The 19,867-nt window shown below is 43.6% G+C and overlaps 1 protein-coding gene across 4 annotated transcripts in view; it reads left to right on the top strand.

Moving 5' to 3' along the window:
• The first annotated feature begins 3,733 nt into the window (after positions 1–3,733).
• The window catches only part of SOCS7 (suppressor of cytokine signaling 7), a 29,293-nt gene continuing 13,159 nt past the window's right edge, over positions 3,734–19,867 (top strand). For 2 of the 4 annotated variants that reach the window (XM_039873673.1, XM_039873672.1), the window contains exons 1-7: positions 3,734–4,840; positions 11,392–11,456; positions 13,984–14,088; positions 14,531–14,632; positions 15,506–15,636; positions 16,129–16,297; positions 18,421–18,549. In XM_039873673.1, the coding sequence (XP_039729607.1) occupies positions 3,870–4,840; positions 11,392–11,456; positions 13,984–14,088; positions 14,531–14,632; positions 15,506–15,636; positions 16,129–16,297; positions 18,421–18,549 (1,672 nt within the window). In that variant the 5' untranslated portion in view covers positions 3,734–3,869. The remainder of the gene's footprint in view (positions 4,841–11,391; positions 11,457–13,983; positions 14,089–14,530; positions 14,633–15,505; positions 15,637–16,128; positions 16,298–18,420; positions 18,550–19,867) is intronic. The other 2 variants (XM_039873674.1, XM_039873675.1) reach the window with 2 other exon arrangements.

Below are 19,867 nucleotides of genomic sequence, written 5' to 3'. Positions count from 1 at the left end.
TGGCCTTTCCACTGCTGATGTGCTCCCCACTCACCCATCCATCTGGCCCCATGTGCACGTGTGGTCTTTTGGCTCCTTCCCTTCTCATTCTCTGCCCCGCCCCCAACCTTTGATGTCTCAGATCACTGAGTGGTGGTTGCTAAAAACTTCCCTTGCTTTACAGGTGGCCTCTTCAAACCATCTGCTTTGGAACCCTAAGTGGGAATGTAAGAGGTAGGAGGAAAAGAGAGGGGCTAGAGGACAAACCCCCAGTGGAATCTCTAGTGTGTCAGAACTAGAAGTGCCTGTAACCTCGACCATTCTCTAATAGAGAAGGAAACTAAAACTAAAACTAAATGTCAGCAAAGTGACCTCCTTAAGGTCACAAAGCTGGTGAGTGGTCATTGGATTAGACCTGTATCACACATCCACAGCTCTCTCCTTGACCTCTCTGATTCTGTGTGCTAACAGAGAGAGGGACAAGAGGGAGGAAATGATCTATTCCACATTCTTGGTATGATCAGTAATGGTTGGTTAGTTGAGGATCAACAAAACACAAAGGGTGAAGACATAATAGTAAGTTGTTTTTCTCCCCAAGAAGCTTTTCATAATAATAACTAACATTTGTATAGTGTTTTAGCATTCACATGTAAGTTTCCATTAATCCCCACAACAGCCCTGTCAGGGAGGAATATTATTGACCTAATTTTACAAATGAAACACAGGTTCAGAGATGTTTAGTTATTTGCTCTTGGTCATATATCCAGGAAATGGCATGATTAGAACTGAAACTAGATGGCAAGCTCCAGAGGGCCAGAGACTGGACCTAACTTACTAGTCACTGCCTGGTCCCCTGCTGAAAGACTAAGTGAACCTCAGACTGATTTACAGTCTCTGAGTTGTTTTCCACAAACCTTTTTAAACTAGGGTTTTATTACTGTAGGGACCACTTATATAGCCTTTAGTGAAAGAGGTATGTGTAGACACAAAATCTACTCGACAAATACACTCCAATCTAACTCATACAAAGATTATACTTCCTCTGCTCGGAGCTTAATTTTTAATGTTTTTTTTTTTTCCTAGGATCTGGGCAACAGGCCTGGACATTTAAGGAAAAGGAGAAAGGCAGCATTCCTTGCCCTGCCTTAGAAAGAGCATGTGTGCTCCGGGCAGGTAGAGATACCCCAGGTGCCTGGACACTGTCTCCATCTGGGGCCAAGAAAGTAGCTGGACAGCAGAGGGCGCTGCAGAACTACAGACCTTGCATACAGACCTTGCATTCACCCCGTAATCTGTTCTGGGGCCAGAATTTTCCAGACACAGCCAGAGATCTTGGGTGGTCTTAGGCCTCAGGTGTTCTGTAATCCTATAGCAATTTCTCTTCTTTTCTCCAGAAACCTGAGTGACACCTGAGAGGTAGCTGAGGGAGAGTGGGTATAGAATAAAATCTTTGGAGTCAGAGCTGGTTTCGAATACTGCTGTTTCTTTTTGACCTGTGTGATGTTAGGCAAATAACTCTGAGCTTCAGTTTTTTCATGGGCAAGGAAGGATATTAATTCTGTTGTGCTGATTTAGAGATGAATTTATATCAGGAGGCCCTTACAAGGAGTGAGGTTGAACAGCGTTCAACACTTATTATCAAAGGCCTACTCTGTGCCAGGCACAGTCCTTGGCACTGGAGAGTCAGTCTATGATGGGCAAATGTGCCCCTTGCCCTCATGTAGCTTACAGCTTAGTAAGGAAGATAGACTTAAAAAAAAAAAAACCCACACGGATAGATGACAAATTACATCTATGCAATCAAGTGCAACAAAGGAGTGGTCCTAGGGCTCAGTAAGGAGGCAGTACCCAGGTAGGAAGAATTCTCCAATCTGAAGAATGCGTAGTTTACTAAGCAAAAAGAGAGGGAAACAGCCTTTCAAGAAAAGGGAATAGTTTATGCAATGGCCATATATGTGCAAACTTGACACAGGGTTAGTAGGACTGTAGGGGGGAGAGAACGTGGGGGAGCTTGGTGGAAGATGAGGCTGGAGAAAGGCAAGATTGAATTACACAGAACATCAGAGGCCTCCTTAAGGACTTTTGTGTTTAGCTTAAAAAATGGGAAACCATGAAGCATTATAATCACTGACTATGGACAAATGTCCACTTTAAAAAGATCTCTCTGGCTGCAGGACTCATAGCAGACCCTCCATCCTCTTTCCATGAATGTACTCTCAGGTACCAAAGTTGCTAAGTTCTGCTGGCTGCTCCTTCCTTCTTAACCCTTGTATCCCTAAATATCTCTCATGGGATGATTGTGATGGGTTTCCTAACTGGTCTCCTTGCCTGCTGTCCCACCTCCTACACAACAAGCTTGATCCTGTTTGATATTCACAACATGTCTACAAGTAAGCAAAGCTGCAATCCTTTCCTCTGTTTTGCAGATGAGAAAACTGTGGTGCTATGGAGCTGGTTCATACAAGCTTGTGAAAGCCAATTATTAAAATTTCAGGAATCTTGCAAGCTGGTTGTTAAACATAGTCACCATTAAAAATTAAATTATACAAACTTATAATTAAATAAGTCATGTTAAAAACAAAGATAATAAATCCTCAAAACTCACTACATATTAATAATTTTACTTATTATTTACCTATGCTCTTGGGGTTATTTATGTTATCAAATATGCATGATGAAACCACTACATAATGGTATGCTACTGCTCATCTTTAATTCTGTGTTCAGTAAAATCAGGTTGGTAGATTGAAATTAGCCATGGTGGGAGTGTTTACACCATGGAAATTGGCAAACCCTACAAATCAGGACCTTGATTTATTATTTTGTTGATTATCTAGATTTAAGAAAGTGATGAAGAAAATGTTATTTATATTTAACTTTAATGTGTGATGTCTCTAGTCATTACATTGAGAATAGCACAAAAATTGAGGACATATTCTTTCAGCATTTAAAAACTGTCTTCCGATTCAGCAAAGAAGTCGCTCCCATAATTGTTTTTTTTTTTTTTTTAACTTTCCTCTTACATTAACATAGAGGAAAATATTAACCAACAGTCAGGTCACAATTACACATTTCTTGGTCAACTGAAACCACAGGCTGGCTACCCATTCAAGAGTTTGGCAAAAATTAATGAAAGCATTCTGTGAGCATCAACTGGTTATATAGAATTTCCGATTGAATACTATTTTTTGTAAATTGTGCTACACATTCTTTACATCAGTAAAATTTGGTAAATTTATGTATCTATGTATGTGCATATATTCCCCTTTTCCCCCCAGAGCGTCAACTGTTCAACATTTATCAGCATTCCACTGGGTCCAGAACATTATATGAATATTCACTAAATGCCAGGGGAAATACGGTTTGTCAATAAAGAAATGACATGGCCACGATCACACATAGCAAACGGGACGGGCGGGACCAGAACCCGAGTTACTCCCAAGGCCACCGGCTCTCTCCAAGGACCCAATCAGGTTCCCCAGGGCCGCTCCACCTTACTAAGAAGGGTGGTTTCGGCCGGAACGCCCGGGAAGTGAAAGGCAAGGGTTGGGACAGGGAACCAACAGCCAGGCGAGAAGCAGCTTACGGCCAATAGCGGCTCAGGCTGTGCTTAACATCACGCTCGGTAGAGGCCGGTGCGAGCACGCCCCGGGGAAAGAGGCGTGACCACTGTCTCCCGGAAGTGACGCCATCCGGGGGCGGTCCTCGGCGGCGGCGCGCGGCCTGGGCTCGCGCTGTGCTCCACGCAACCCCCGCCCCCTCTATGAGGCAGAGGCCGCGGCGGCCGTTAGCGCTGTCGCTCCGGGGCCCGCGGCGGGCGGGGCTCCGGCGGGGCCCGGCCTAGTCCCCACCCCAGCCCGGCTCCCAGCCGCCCGCCCTCCCTCTCCCCGATGCAGGGGGCCGAGCTCCGGGATGGCGAGGCGGCGGCGGCGGCCGCTTCGTACCGAGTCTTGAGCCGCCTGCTCGGCTATGGAGAGGCGGCCCCTGAGCCAGGCCCTCCGCCGCCGCCCCCGGGCCATGGCCCCCCGCCGCCACCCTTCCTTGCGCGGCCAGGTCCGCGGGGTTCCCGGCCACCGCAGCTGATGGTGTTCCGCAACGTGGGTCGGCCGCCGGAGGAGGAGGACGCCGAGGCGGCGCCGGAGCCGGGACCCTCGGAACTGCTGTGTCCCCGGCACCGCTGTGCCCTGGACCCCAAGGCCCTGCCCCCGGGGTTGGCACTCGAGCGGACCTGGGGCCCGGCGGCCGGACTAGAGGCGCAGTTGGCGGCTCTGGGGCTCGGGCAGCCTGCAGGGCCGGGAGTCAAGACGGTGGGTGGGAGTTGCTGCCCATGCCCGTGCCCCCCACAGCCGCCCCCTCCGCAGCCCCAACCGCCTGCTGCCGCCCCGCAGGCCGGGGAGGATCCTACGGAAACGAGCGACGCGCTGCTAGTCTTGGAGGGCTTGGAGTCGGAGGCCGAGAGCCTGGAGACTAACAGCTGCTCAGAAGAAGAGCTCAGCAGCCCGGGCCGCGGAGGAGGAGGGAGCGGCCGGCTTCTGCTGCAACCCCCAGGCCCTGAATTACCCCCGGTGCCCTTCCCGCTGCAGGACTTGGTCCCTCCAGGGCGCTTAAGTAGAGGGGAGCAACAGCAGCTGCCTCCCCCGCCGCCGCCGCCGCCGCCTGGGCTCCTCCGGCCACTCGCGGGCCCTTCTCGAAAGGGCTCCCTCAAAATCCGCCTCAGCCGTCTCTTTCGCACGAAGAGTTGCAACGGTGGCTCCGGTGGTGGGGATGGGGTCGGCAAGAGACCTTCTGGGGAGCTCGCTGCTTCAGCAGCGAGCCTGACGGACGTGGGAGGTTCTGCCGGCCGGGAGCTGGACGTGGTGAGGTGAGACCGGCTGGGGAGCTGGCTGACAAACTTCATATTCTTGTTTTGTTTCCCTTTTATTTTGCTAACAAGATCCTGACAATTCTTATGATATGGGCTTCATAAGGAGGCAGAGACTTGAGGATAAAGGTAGTGACATCGCTCGTTAGGACACAGCCCGTTAGGTCACGCTAAGAGTTCACGCCCCTGACACTTCTCAGCTGGTTAGCTTCTCTCTAATTTGGAGATGATTTGAAACTATCCCCCCACCCCTATCTTGGCCCAGCTTTTAAAGTTTTTCCAAGGTGTCTGTCTTCCATTACCCCTGGCAGGGAGGTTGTGGGAAATGTTTCACCTTTGGGACAAAAAGTTGGTGATGCATTTTGATCACCTTGCTTATTACTTGTTCTGCGTATCAGCACCCTACTTCCTTCACACTCATGCATACAAATAGTGTGATGAACTTTTACATTTGTAGGCCCTCAGTCAATTGGACATCTCCATTCAAAGTTTTCATGTTTTACTGGTTGGTCTCTTAGATGCACTTGATATCTCAAGCCTGTGTGCTGACCACTGTCAGTGAGAATAGAAAATAGCTTTGCTCACAAGCCTATGTGAGAATTCTTAAGTATATGGTATACACATTGATGCATGAGTTCTAGGCCAATTGATGAAACTTCCAAACTTAGACATTGAGTTTTTCCTGCATTTCTGAAGAGTGGACTGCTCCCTGACATCCAGTGTTGAATCTGTATGTTGGTTTAGAAAGCTGTCAACTTTTGTGTCAATGAAATGAGATTTCTCTTGTACCTGCCATTGTGGTGTGTGCTGCCGAATGGATTCTTAGAAAGATTGGAATTGGTTTTGGTGCAGCTCATGTGATGAATTCTTGAGACACACTGCCGCCACAACCCAAGGCTGAAAAACAACAGATAGATAAGTAAATCGAAAACTTGGTGCACTGGAATCATATGGGAAGCTTTGGGAAAAGACTATGTCTGAAGGCCCCCAAATATGAATTTTTAAAAAGCTCCTCAGTTGATCCTGAAGTATGACCTGGACTGTGAACCACTCATCCATGGACTTCTCTTTTCGAGGGAACTTACATAGTCCAAGAGGCTAGTGTGGGGTCAGATTGACTGCTGCCCTTTCTGAACAGCCGTGCCAGGCGCTTATCTTGGGGATCACACCATACCCAACTCTCTAAAGAAATCAGTAGATTGATGCATGTCGCCCCTTTAGGTTGACTTATGTTTCTACATTTGTCTCCCAATGAATTCATGCTCAGGTCTTGGAAAGTGTGTGGCTGCTGAAATAGCTTTTTTGTAGTCGGCTCTACATTTGATGCTCCACTTAACCAGTATAGATGAAATTTTCATCAGATCCGGGGACAGCAGGATTGAAACTGTGGGTAATGGCATTGGATAGATTGCTAATTTTCTTGTGGTTTGTCTTGCCTTTGTTCCCTATTGACCAGGACTTGGTCTAAGATTCCAGAGCTGCCAAATATGAGGTGTGGCGTGAAATTAGCTGCTCGGTCTAATAGATTAGGAATAGGAAAAGACATATAACATTATACGGTTTTTTGCCTTTGGAAGCAGAATTTAATGGTCATTGGCTGCTCTGTCACCAACCCTCACACTAAGCACAATACAGATTTCTCTTGCAGAGCAAATTGGGCCGTAGCTCAGCAAAGCTTAGTTCAGGGCACTGGAGAATTACATTTTTTGGTCCAAGGGCTTTTTCTGATGAATTGGAGAAGTGCTAGGTATTTGTGTACGAACGTTTGGTTGACTGCTGTTAGGAGGCAGCATGTTGGATAGATAATGTGAACATCTAGATTTCATTTAGAACTCAAGCATCAGCTGTGGGATGCAGGCCAATTTTGTCTTCTTCATGCTTCCCCCGTTTTATTCATCAGTAAAATGAGAGTGAAGACAAGAGGAGTGAAGATAGGAGAAATTTAGACGGAATATTTTGTGCTTTTGGAGGAGAAGATCAAACTGGTGATTTTTTTTTTTTATGCTTAGAATTTGGTGCTGTTAGATTTGCTTGTTAGCTTTTACACAGCTTACTATGTGCCAGTCTTGTTGGCAGCCTTGCAGCTGTGAGAAACTTGGTAAGTCTGGCCAGGGTAGCTGTGATTTCTATGGCTCTGTACCTCTTAAGTAAGTCCGCCCTGGTGGGAGGAAGGATGAGTTTGGACTTTTAGCTTGTTCTCTTGTTTTAATTGGTAGGATCTGGAAGCTGTGAGAAATCTCAGTCTTTGCCAGAAGGTATATGCCTTCCTCCTTATTGTTGGTTGGAGTTAATTATGAGTCTTTTCAATCTTTGCTGTATAATTTGGGGCTTTTACAGTAACCTGTGGGCATGATTCTCTTTGCTTTTCTTAACACCTACCTTTCCCACAGCTATCACTGTAAAGTATTTCCTACAATCATTTTATAAGACAATAGTTTCCAAATTTTAACACTAAGCAAAACTTTAGTTCTTTTCAGATGCTTTAGAGTCTGCTAAGTGGATCTGCCTGGATATTCTGAGCCTTAAGTCTACTATGAGGTAGCTTTGAGAACTCTTTTTAAGCAAAGGAAGAAATAAGCCCAACCAGACTTACCAGGTTTCTGTTATGGAGAACTGGGCTAGGCCTTTAACACATATGTTGGAATTCACAGAGCTGGGCTTGATGCCTGCGGGCTTCAGTGTAATATAGAATTGCTATTTCAGGAAAACCAGTGAATTTCCCTTGTCTGTTTCACATATGGTGAGCTGATTGTCTTCCTTTGAATTTGGTGAGAAATGGTATTTGATCTGACCTTTTTTGAATCATCACGTAATATGCACTTGTATGGAAATGGGTACCTTGTTCATTTTTCAAGATTTATTTTTCTGAGTTCAGTTGAGGCTATCACTGGCAGTGTTCATAGTTGTGAGGTGGAGAACTGTTCTATAGTGGTTTCCTATATATTTGGGGAAAAGAAGATACAATTCTGGAAAGAGAGGCAGGCAGGCTGCTTTGGCATCAGTTTGTGGCCCTGCTGTTGTGGACAGACGTGGTAGACATGAGAAACACTTTTCTCTGTTTCCTCAGGTCTTCAGGTCTAAGGGGGTTTTTTTGAGAAATAACGTGACATGCTGACAGCAAAATGATTTTATGGTGTGGTGAGGAAGTTCTGACTTCATGTTTGAGTTTTGAGTTTTGTTCTATTGATCTTTTTAACTATTTTTCATTAAGTGCCTGTGGTTGGCAGCTCTCTTTTGGAATGAGCAGCCTGGCTTTAGAAATCTGTCCATTTGAGTCTTGTGTCTTTCGTTCCTTAATATTTTCCCTGTTAACATCATTCCTAAAGTTTTAGTCCTTGAACTATGCTTCTTGGCTTTTCCCTGGAAGTTCCCTCCATAGATTCTTTAGTTGGTTTATGATGGAGTTTTGGATCTGACCTTGCCGCACAGATGTCTGTGTATTGGAACTAAAAATGAACACATGGTTTTTGTGCCTGTAGCACATGAACAGACATTGGCTTATGACGTGTTGGAAATGGCACAGGCTGGCTGACTTGGCAACGTGTACTTTAGCAGGGGCAGAGGTAAATCGTGGCTACAAAACCTGCTTTTTGGACATCCTAGTTTGTAACTTACTTTAGAAAAGGGCGTGAAAGTCTTAGAACATCAGAAGAGGGGATTTATGGACAAAAGAGGGAGGGCGTTACTATTTCATTGTTTATGTTTTAGGTTTCCAGGAATTTGAAAAGTGGCCAGTGGTTATATCAATGTGTTGTAGGCCTGTCTAGTCCAATTCTTTTAACTCCTTTTATCCCATAGATCTGTTGTCATACAATTATGACAAGTAGTTTGCAGAGTGGAAATGGACAGAGGCATTCTGTCTCTTTGTAACCTTCAACACAAGAAGTGCATAACTGACATATAAAATGTATTCACTGTAATAATAATAAAATGCTTAGCCTCAAGACCTTTGCCTAAGGTCTTGAGCCACCCATGTCCTGTTCTGCCACCTGAAGCATAGCCCATCAAATCCTACCCTACCACACCCCTTAAGTCTTTCTACTGCTAAGATATAGTGGCCCACTGGCAAAGTTGCAGTGTCTTAATTTTGTACCCTAATGCTTATCAAAGGGATCTGGGGAGGAATAAAGCAACATGGGAATGTGGTATAGAATGGTTAGTAAAAATGTTATCTGGAGCCACATTCATATTGCTCTCCCAGAAAACAGCATATCCAGCTTAGAATGGGCTTTTATCATTTAAAATGTTTCAGGTATACAAAAGGAAGGTACAAAGTGTATGTGCTGTGATAATAATAAAATGCATACCTAGACACTCTCACTAAGCAAGTAGAATGTTATCAGTTACCTTTGAAGACCCCTGTGCTTGCTTCTTGATTACATCTTCCCCCTCCCCCACATAACCACCGTCCTCGATTTTATGTTAATCATTCCCTTGCGTTGTTTTTTAATCGTCAACTAGATTGGTCTTTTCATGAATGACTGCCATTAGAATGCTCTCAGGATCCTTGAGTAGGAAACTGCTTTGGATTTTCAGTTAGACAGCATCTCCCCAGGAGAGAAGGAAGCACTCATATTTATTATTAGCCTTTCAGCTTCTTAGACCTATCTCTCCAAGCTTCCAGCTCTGAGGCCCCCTTATTTGCCAGAAAACCATCCCACAACCATCCCAGGGCTCTCAAATGGCTCTGCCTGCGTTTAGATTCATATGTATTTCTTTTTCTGGATCCTAGAAACTATAATTTTCTTCAAAATGCTGGGGGCAGGGGAGATGAGCTGGAGTGAGAAGGCCTCCGCAAGCTGTGTGCATGTGGGTACTGCCGTTCTTCAGTGCTTGGCACTGAAGAGATTCGTCCCCAGCATGGGCAGATGGCAGAGTAGTGCAGCTTCCTTTGAAAGGAGGCAAACGGCCAAATGGCTGAGGTGTGAACCCTTTGAAAGGCCAGTGCTTTAGGTTTTTACTTGCTGAGTTTAATATTGTACCCACAGTTATCAAATAAAAATCAGCTTGGAGGCTCTTCAGTCTTAAAGTTCATGTCCAGTGGAATTAACTTTCCAGCCCTCTGGAGTGTTGGAACTAAGTTGCAGACTGTCATGAACAACTTTCATAAACAGGGACTATGTGTGCTTGTGTCTTGATGAAGCCCCCTCTCCTGTGGGTGGGACATTCACAGTGAGCACCATCTTTTGATTTCTCAAGTCTCGGCATGGAGGAGATTACAGAGCGAGTGTGAGATAGGTCAGGAGAGGAAATCCAGCATCTTGGCTATTTCTGAGTAAGGTCTTCACGGTATGGTTTTGAAATTTTGTTTAAAGTGAGTTCTGAGAAGCTCAGATATCTAGTGAAAACATAAATGCATAAAGATCTTGCAGAGTCTAATTTAAATAGAATTTCATTTCAAATTATCTTTGCTTTTACCCCCGTCTATGGGTGCAGTTGAAGTTTCATTTAGTCCTTTGGATGAGAGTAGTTTTGGAAGGTGAGCTAGCTATGAGGCCTGGAGTCAGGCACTCAATTCAAGGGTGGGAGTTTTTAAAAAGTCTGGTTTGTTGAGGTATAATTTATATACTAAAAATTCACCTTTTTTAGGTGTCCAGTTCTATTAATTTTGACAAATGTATATAGTCATCGTAACCTCTACCACAGTCAAGATATAGCATATTATCTTCACCTCCACAAGTCTCTCCGTTATAGTCAATTCAGTCATCCTGAGGTGAGTGTTTTGAACTTACCACATTTCTAGCCAGGAAGTCTTTGTCAGAGTCTGGATTTCTTTTATTTCTCTGTGAAAAGCCAGTTGAAATTGGTACACAGCAAAATGATCTTTTGTGTATCTTTTCACAGGAGATCTGGGTTTTCTAGCTAGTTCCCTGGAACGCATCAGGGAGAACTATGTGACTGGCAGTTCAGAGAGGGGAAGAGAGGCCATCTTTGGGTGGCAGGCAGAGCCCCTAACCTGAGGAGGCTCCCCTGTTAGCTGATGGCTTTGATCTATGGCTTGGGGTCATTCGTGCAGAAATCAGAGGTCTTAGTGGTTAAAGATTATGAGTGCATCCTGTAGTGCTGATCTCAAGTCCAGGTATATTCCCTGGTTCCCTGTAGGACCTCCTGCTCCTCGGGGCAGGCCCAGAGGGAAGGCTTTTGCTCTGAGATGGCACCTGTTCAGGTCAAGAGCCTTTTTCTTGGCTTCCATGTGAAAATCAGCTCTGCATCCAGACTTTCTTCCTATAGAAATAGACTTGCTAATTACCACTCAAGGTGTTTTACTCTTTTAATGTGCTGGGTATGGAAAGATCCAAAGGGATTTTTTCATGTCTTTGTAGGCTGGTGAATTCTGTAGCCAGATCTATTTAAGGAATTGCCTTAATTATTTCATTTTCCTCCTTTAAATTTTAGGCTTTATTACAAAAGTGTTGCTGACAATGACTAGGGTTTGCTTTGTTTTTCCTTGCATCTAGAATTGAGTACTGTGGTGAATTAAATGCATATGTGTTAATCCCCCAAGCCATTATTACCACCTATTCTTTCTGTTTGCTTTTCTCACCCCCTAGGAAACCCAGGTTGACAAGAACTCAAAGTGCCTTTTCTCCGGTCTCCTTCAGCCCCCTGTTCACAGGTAAGGGTGATCTCTTTCTTTTATTTTTTCTGACATCTGAAAGCATGAGTGTTCTGAGACCTGTCAGGAAACACAGATGCATCGTCGAGGGAGCTTCAGGCATGTCTGCAGTTATTTTCTTCATTCCATGCCCACTGGGTTGGGGTGAGGCTATTTTTATGGCGTGGAATGTGTTCTTGACTTAGTTTGAGTAGTGACTGCTTGCTGATAATTAGATGGCCCTGGCAGTTAAGCAGTACTTAGTTCAGGGTCATCACATATAAATTAAAAAGGGGAATTACAAATTTACAGTCTCACAGTGCAGAAAGGACTGTCTAGAAGTCATACAGTTCCTGTTCCTGCTTCCCAGAGAGTTCATGAATTATCTAATAAACATGACCCATGATTATCTGGTCTCTTTTTAAAGACTTTGGGCAAAGGGGATTACGTGAACTCTTGTCTTACCCATTTTAGGGGCTAGCAGTTCTTGCACCTGTTTGTTCTATCTAATTTGAGTCTCTTCTCTTGGAGCAGGGAACACATTTGCTAAAGTAGGAAAGTAGTTGAATGTCCTTTGGGCAACTGCTGTCTCTTTAATGGGGAACCTTTTCGGGGAGGGAGATCGTTATGTCAGTCAGATGTGAAGCTCCTTGAATAAGTTGTAGAAGAGAAGATCTTGAGTACACTGCCTCAGGTCTCAAACTGAGTGCTCATTGGTTGTGGCTGAGAAAATATCAGTTTCAAACTCTTGGATATTATGTCCCTCAAAAAAGTAATTGGAAGAATTTTGATTTGGAAATGGACAGTTCCAGAAGATGTTAAGCAGGCTAGTTAGTAGGACCTCCTCCCACACCCCATTACTGCATAGCCGGCCATGAGCTGTCAGAACAAGTGAGTTGGTGCCTGTAATAGGCACAGGTAGAGAAGGAGGTCTCTGTTCTTACCCTAGCCCAGAATTAAAGAATCTTATCCCGTAGCAGTGTGTCTTTCTAGTAATTGTTTCCTTTCTGAAGTAAGGAATACCCACTCACATTTGTAGTTTCAGGTTTAGGGTTCTAGTTTCGGACAGCCTTAGTTCTTTTGAATTACATCTTTTTATTGAAGTGCTACACCTATCATCTAGACCAGGGGGCCCCAACCCCCTGGGCCAAGCCTGTGGCCTGTTAGGAATCAGGCCACACAGCAGGAGGTGAGCTATGGGCTAGCAAGCAAAGCTTCCTCTATATTTACAGCTGCTCCCCAGCATTAGCATCACCACCTCAGCTCCACCTCAGATCATCAGGCATTAGATTCTCATAGGAGCAGCTGGTCCCTGGTGCCAAAAATGTTGGGGACTGCTGATCTAGACCCTTTTTACCCTTCAGGAAACGCTTGTCAGGGCTCATTGCATTGCTTTGGGCAGCTAAGCTCTGAGTTACTAAGCTGCGTGATGAGTTCAGTACCAGCTTCCTAGAACTTCCACTGATGACTTTTGGAAGAGATTTTTCTGCTTATTTTAATTAGTATTAAAGTACTTTGTAAAAAACTGTGTATTACATTCTGAAAGCCCAGGTCCTGACCTTTTAGAGACCTTACTTTCTTAACTGGGAAATAATAAAATTCTAGCTGAGGGGCTAATTCAGCCTCTTGAATAAGAAAAATGTGTTGGAAATAATGCCCTAAGGGCTAAATTAGAGAAATCCTGGAGTTCTGATCTGTGGATCAGACCTAACCAAAACAGTCTATTCTTAGTTGTCAACCTTAGTTAAGTACCCTTTATCCTCTGGTGACTCAGTGGAGAGAGGGTAGATGGGGTTGGGTGGCAATAAGGAGTGCATATGGCAGAGAACAGAACTGCATGACATGCTGAGAAGTAAAGAGTACCACCTGCCACCCCCCACCAAGTTCCTACTTAGAAGCTTCCTTTAACCTTACACCTGACTCTTGGCTGACTGTGGAAGTAGTTAATTATTAGGGTTTTAAATGCACTTTTCAGCCTATGTGGCCCCAGCTATTAGGAACTAGTCGATATAGTTGATTCTCATACGAGTGAATATTCTGAAAAACCTAGATGTGGAAAGCCATTTAGGAAGAAGTTGGGGCTAACATTGGGACCTTTATCTGTATTCAACTTACCATGCAGTTCTTACATTTTTCTGGCACTTCTTTTCTATGTCCATTTGGGCTTGTAACAAGCTGCTTGCTTTGCTCCCTAAGGCAGAAATTGGTACACAAGTCTGCAAAAACAAATGGTGTGGGTTCCATTTGAATAAAGACCCCTTGTTCAAGGTTATATTGTCAGTGGCAGAATGAACAGTTACTTGACTTTTTCACTGTCAATCTCGTGTTTTCATCCTAAAGAATCCTTGACAGGGCAAAGAAATGATAGTTTTTAAAATTGACTTTCCAGGCATTTGGGGATGATTCCAGCCCTGGGAGCATTAGGTTTTGAGCTTTTTGAGAGCCAGGGGCCTCTAGCTTCCCTTGCTTGCTCTTTGCTTGCCTTTGCTTCTGGCTTCAGCTTTGGGCAAGGTGCTTCTATAACATGCTTGCTCCATGAATCCCTCAGGTGAAACAGTGTCGCTTGTGGATGTGGACATCTCTCAGCGGGGCCTGACCTCTCCACACCCTCCAACTCCCCCTCCTCCTCCAAGAAGAAGCCTCAGCCTCCTAGGTATAGTCTCCTCCTCTCTCTCCCTTCTTGCCCTGATAGGAGGGGGAGCTCTAGGGATCTGTTGTTGTTTGCCAGGAGCCAAACAAGCTCCTGGGTTTCTGATGCTGACCCAGTTATTCTTGTTTTTCTCAGCACCCCATCATCTCTCTAAGCAGTTGAATGGGTCTCTTACTTGCATGCTATAACATTTACTATCCATACGTTGAGTAGATCTGTATTTATCTTACCCCGAATCTACAGCTAGTAGGCTACTTTAGGAATATTAACTTTCCTGCTTTCAAGCAAAGGAAACGAGATTAAGATGATTGTTGCCCTCTGTGCAAAAAGACAGGGTGAAGGTCAGGTCATCTTTCCCCAGAGGACAGCCTGATGATCCTTCTCCCTCTCCTCTGCCTCACCTTGCTCATATTTCTGAACCTCTTGCTTTTGTTCTCTCTTCTAGATGATATCAGTGGGACGCTGCCTACATCTGTCCTTGTGGCTCCGATGGGGTCTTCCCTGCAGTCTTTCCCCCTACCTCCGCCTCCTCCACCCCATGCCCCAGGTTAGCTTAGCTTAGAGGCCAAGACTTGCAAGAGTTGGGAGAATAAAGTGATAAACTTTTGAAGGATGGGGGAATTCTGTTTATGGAAATAACAGAACTTATGAGAAAGCTTAAATTTTATCCCCTTCGCTAGACCAGAACTACTTAGAAACAAGGCCAAGAACTGGTTTTTCTAACCTGTTTTTTTATAGAGTTGAACCTGATTTTTGTTAGAGATAAAAGACTAATTTTTTCATCTTTTTGCTGCTGAGACTTTTTTTTTAATCCTTGAGTAGACATCACTTAGGAAACTGCCTTAATTTCAGAATAGCGAGAAAGTTTAATATATTGCTGGTTTTCAAAGTTCTGTGACTTTTCTAAACTTATAGTACTGACTGCAGCCTTGTAAATAAGTACCAAGCATTAGTAGCCCATACCTGCTTTGCCAGCCTCCAGTACCCAAGGAATAAAATGAATGAAATCGGCATTTTTTTCTACTTGCTTGGCAAAATCGTTAACACTTCCTGGGCAAGTAAGCAAGTCACTATTTCCAAGGCTGCTTTACCGGCACTTCACCTCGAGGTGGGAGAAGCTGGAATCGCTCTAGGCTGGTGAAGGTCCTGAAGTAGTCACCTTAGTCAGGTTAGTGAGCAGCACCCTCCGCCCTTTCCTGGGGTTCAGTGCCCCCACCCATCCTTCACAGCTTATATAAGCCCACACAGCTTTTTGTTCCAGCCCATCCAACTCTTTCCCGCTGCTTTGGCTTCCACCCTTTCCAGCTTAGCTTCTAATGCCTTGCCCTTCTTCAGTTAGCATCTCTGTTTTGGGGGAGGGTCTGCTTATGGTTGGGAGCATTGAGGGTAAACAAGTGACCACCACTCCCTTGCCCTGCAGATGCATTTCCCCGGATTGCTCCCATCAGAGCAGTTGAGTCCCTGCACAGCCAGCCCCCCCAACACCTCCAGTGTCCCCTCTACCGGCCTGACTCAAGCAGCTTTGCAGCCAGTTTGCGAGAATTGGAGAAGGTAGGTGGTGCCTGAGCACTGGTGGCTTACCTCCTCTCCCACGCCCTAATTCTATACTACGCACCCTTTTATTATTTTCAGAGGAAGAGTAGTTTCCTTACCTCTATATTTACTGTAATAAAACAATATGCTGCTGTTATCAGTTCTATAAAAGATGTAAAATTAAATCTTGGGGAAAAAATTGAACGTGATAGTTTGTGGAGCAATGTTTACATAGTTTAAGCTATGTAACAGCTTGTGACAGATTAACTGACCCATGTCTCTTTTTTTAGTACAGCCTTGGTAATGGAATTGTAGAATTATTCTTCTGTAACTTTGGAGGGCTAAGAGTATGATGAGCCTGATGTTCATTGCTAATGGTTGAGACACTCTTAGCAGCTTTTCTCTCCATGTGTTGAAGTGGGAAGTTCTCCTGTGTTAAGATAGATTGTGCTGAAAACTTTGACCTTTCTTTATTCTGTTAACCACTTGACCACTTTTTGTCTTTGATAGTGTGGTTGGTATTGGGGACCAATGAATTGGGAAGATGCAGAGATGAAACTGAAAGGGAAGCCAGATGGTTCTTTCTTGGTACGAGACAGCTCTGATCCTCGTTATATCCTGAGCCTCAGCTTCCGATCACAGGGTATCACCCACCACACCAGAATGGAGCACTACAGAGGTAAGAGTGCTGGTGTTGGAAGGAAGCCTTTATCTACCTTTGCTATTTGACTTTTTCATAGGAAGGATTCATAGAAATAGAACTATGAATGAGAGAAAAAAATCTCATAGACTCAATTGAATGCTGGTTTCAATCACTAGAAGAAATGTTGGGGGTGGGGTAGGGAAGAGAGTAGGATTCCATTTAAATGTATTCTCAGCATCTTGTCTCCTAAATAGGAGGGCCTGAACAAGACTGTTGAAGAGAAGAACAAAGTCAGTAAAACCACGCTCTTGGTAGAAGGAAGAAATAACCTAGACAGATTTTCCTAAGCTTTGTTTATAATTTAACTCAACATCTAGAGATACTTTCTATTAACTTATATATATGAAGAAGAGAATTTAGTGTTGATCTTGTGACTGTTCTGTTATGAATTTCTTTGCCTGACAGTCACACCAGCTCTCCTGCCAGGCAGTATGGTGATGATAATTTCCTCTCTTGGTCAGCTTTGTAGTCTTTTGGGAATTAATCATCAGGTCTACGGCCTGGGAGTTGGGGACCCCTGCATTAGACTGCCTACCTTCCTCCCTGTTGGCACCTCCTCCTTTGTGGCCATGTTGTGCTTAATGTTACCTTCAGGTCTAGAAGATGACTTGTTAAACACTGCTGTCTGGATTGACTTTGCATTGAGATATTCTGTACTTGACTTGGGCCAGAAACTTGTGGTGATCATTGGTGGTAGGGCTGGGTTATACATCAAGTATCAAAATACCTGCATATGCTACAGGTTTAAAAAGTGTAGAGAACTTTGAGGGGTTTGAGGGACTTGCCCCTCTTACTCCTCCCACATGTGATCACCTTAAATGAGTTGTGTTAGACGTCCATCTCAAATTTATGCTCTTCTCAGGCATACCATGTCTTTCTTGCTCTCAGGCATGTTCTACTGGATTTATTTGGTTTGTTTCTCTTGTGAGGCAGGAAGTAGCTGCTAAGTTAGCATAGCTTTGTCCATGGTTTTCTCTGCCCCCATCTTTGCCTTAAAGATTCATGAAAAGAAAGGAACTTCATTCCAAAGACCTGAGAATTAGATAACTATGGATTAGACTGCTTCTTTCCTGCTGCCCCTAAAAGCAAAAATCAAACAAAAAAGACAAATTGCAAAATGAAACATTTCAGAGTAAACTACTTTTATAAACCTATTAAAATTTTAAATGACTAGGCCACAGGAATAATGAATAAATGCTTGACCTCTAGGTTCCTGATATGGTGAGATGCCAGGAATGAGAGAACTCTTTCAAATGGTTCTCCAATTACATTTTGTTCAAAGAGACTTTTCTTCCTTGAATAAATGGAATTTTTAATAGAAGCCTTGTGGGCCTTTCAGTTGCCACTTTGCAATGGAACATTTGTCTTCGTCTTTTTAAGTGATACTGTAAGAGTAGCTAGAAAGACTCAGATCTGCCATTCTCTTGAGTGGTTTAGTATCCCCTTTGTGGGTGATTCTTTTGGGTTTAGTGCTTTAGTTTTGGAGATTTGTTGTTGTTGTTGTTTTAAGTCATGGGAGTTTAGATTCCCTTTTGCCTTTGGGATTCTAAAGTTTAGAGTGGCATCTTTGTAACATGTTGGGGTGTAGAATTTTAGAAGCTAAAGAGGAAAAGACTTAGAATTTGATTTTCTGGTGCCCAGCACACACACACACGTGAGTGATACCCACAAAACTGCTCTTCTTTCCTTGACTGTCCCATGAATACTTGAAGACTTAGATCTTGAGGGGATGTCATTTAAACTTGCTTTTACTATGGCAAAGACCTGAGAATTAGATAATGCCTTTTATTATGGTCTTTGATTTAAGGATTAGTGTTTATACTGACAAAGTATTTTTATATCTTTTTTCTGACTTGAATTTATTATTTACTTATTTAACAAAAGCCTAGTAAGATCTAATTAATGTCGTATTAAAGGGAGCATTTTTCTTGCCATTAACTGTGGAATAAGCAGAAACAGGTGGCTTCAGGGGCTTTTGACTCTGCTTGCCCATAAACAGCCCTCCTAAAAGTGAAAGTCTTAAAAATGTTCAAATCAGCCTCACAGATATTTTTTAAGTAAGTTTTACATTTTTACCTCTCCTTAATTTTCCATGGCAGGAACTTTCAGCCTTTGGTGTCATCCCAAGTTTGAGGATCGCTGTCAATCAGTGGTGGAGTTCATTAAGAGAGCCATTATGCACTCCAAGAATGGGAAGTTTCTCTATTTCTTGAGATCCAGGGTTCCAGGTAAGGCTGCAGTTATTATAAAATTATTGAACTTACTTGGGTATGCTCTAGTATAGTATCAGATGCATTCCCCCCCTCCTCAAAAGGCCACACTTCAGAGCTTTTTATCCTGGCTTTTATAGCAGTCACTCTTTCTAGAGTCCAGTGGTTAACCCCCTACTCTTGTATATTAATCCCTCAATATATTGAGAAGGAATCTTTGCTCTCTGACCACATGAATGAGAAAACTATTCCTGCCTCTCATGTCCAGGCATCATGTAAATATTTAATATTCAGAAATAGCTCCTTGTCCCTGATCCAGGCATCTTACACTTACATGTGAAACAGAGGTGAGAGCTCTCAAGTCATTTCAACGGGAACAGGGAAGGTAAAAGCGGGTTCACTAGAAAGGCAATGATGAGTGTCAAGGAGGCTGAATTCAATGGCAGTCTGCTCTGGATCTTGTCTGTGTTGTACTAAACTTTCTGTTAAAGAGTAGGTGCTTTTTATTGTATCTTGTATCCCTACCAGTGGGAGCATTGGGAAGTTCCCATCCTTACTTGTGTGGTTTTGTAGTCCTCCTGCCCACTAAGTAGGGAAGTTTGTATAATATGTATTGGAGGGAGAGAAGGAGGTAGTTTGGAGGAATCTGCTTTTATAGTGTTGGGAAAAGTAAAATGACAAGCACATTAATTGAGGCATTTCTAAGATAGAAAGAGAACTTAAAATGAGAATGTTGTGCTTTCCCATTGAATTAAATTAAGATTTTTAAACAAATAGGGTGCCAAGAAATTCTCTAAAAAGAAGTTACAGGAGAGCCTCAGGCAAAACATCAGTAACAGGATTGAGCCAGGTTACAGGAATGTGTTTTATAATCTTGGTGATTTAAATAAGGCATGACAGGGTGCGAACTGTATTAATTCTCACTTCATTTAGTATTTGCCTCAGTGCTGTCAACACAGTTGGGTCTCATGCAGTTGACTTGGTTAAAGGAAAAAGTTAGAATCCTTTCTTACTGAAATTGCTCTGTGTTGCAATTTTTTTTTAATTAAAATTATTGAGGTGACACTGGTTATCCACAGCAGTTTTTAAAGTTTGTGGCTTTTGGGGAGTATTTATTGAACAAGCATTTATTTTTGTAACTCAGTATAAAATAAGCCACATCTCTGCCCTCGGAGAGCTCATACCCTCAAAGAGGGAACAGGTAGGAAGAAAAAAGGTAATAGTACATGCTAAATTCAGTACAAGAAGAAAAAATTCAGTACAAGGCGTGGCAGTGGTCAACAAGGGCAGGCTCATACACTCTGTTTGTGAGTGAACCAAGGAAATCCTCTCAGAG

The sequence above is a fragment of the Pteropus medius genome, unplaced genomic scaffold, assembly GCF_902729225.1.
Source record: "Pteropus medius unplaced genomic scaffold, Ma_sr-lr_union100, whole genome shotgun sequence".
Lineage (NCBI taxonomy): Eukaryota > Metazoa > Chordata > Mammalia > Chiroptera > Pteropodidae > Pteropus > Pteropus medius.
Note: the sequence above shows the minus strand (reverse complement) of the source record. Positions and strands in the feature narration are given on the sequence as shown.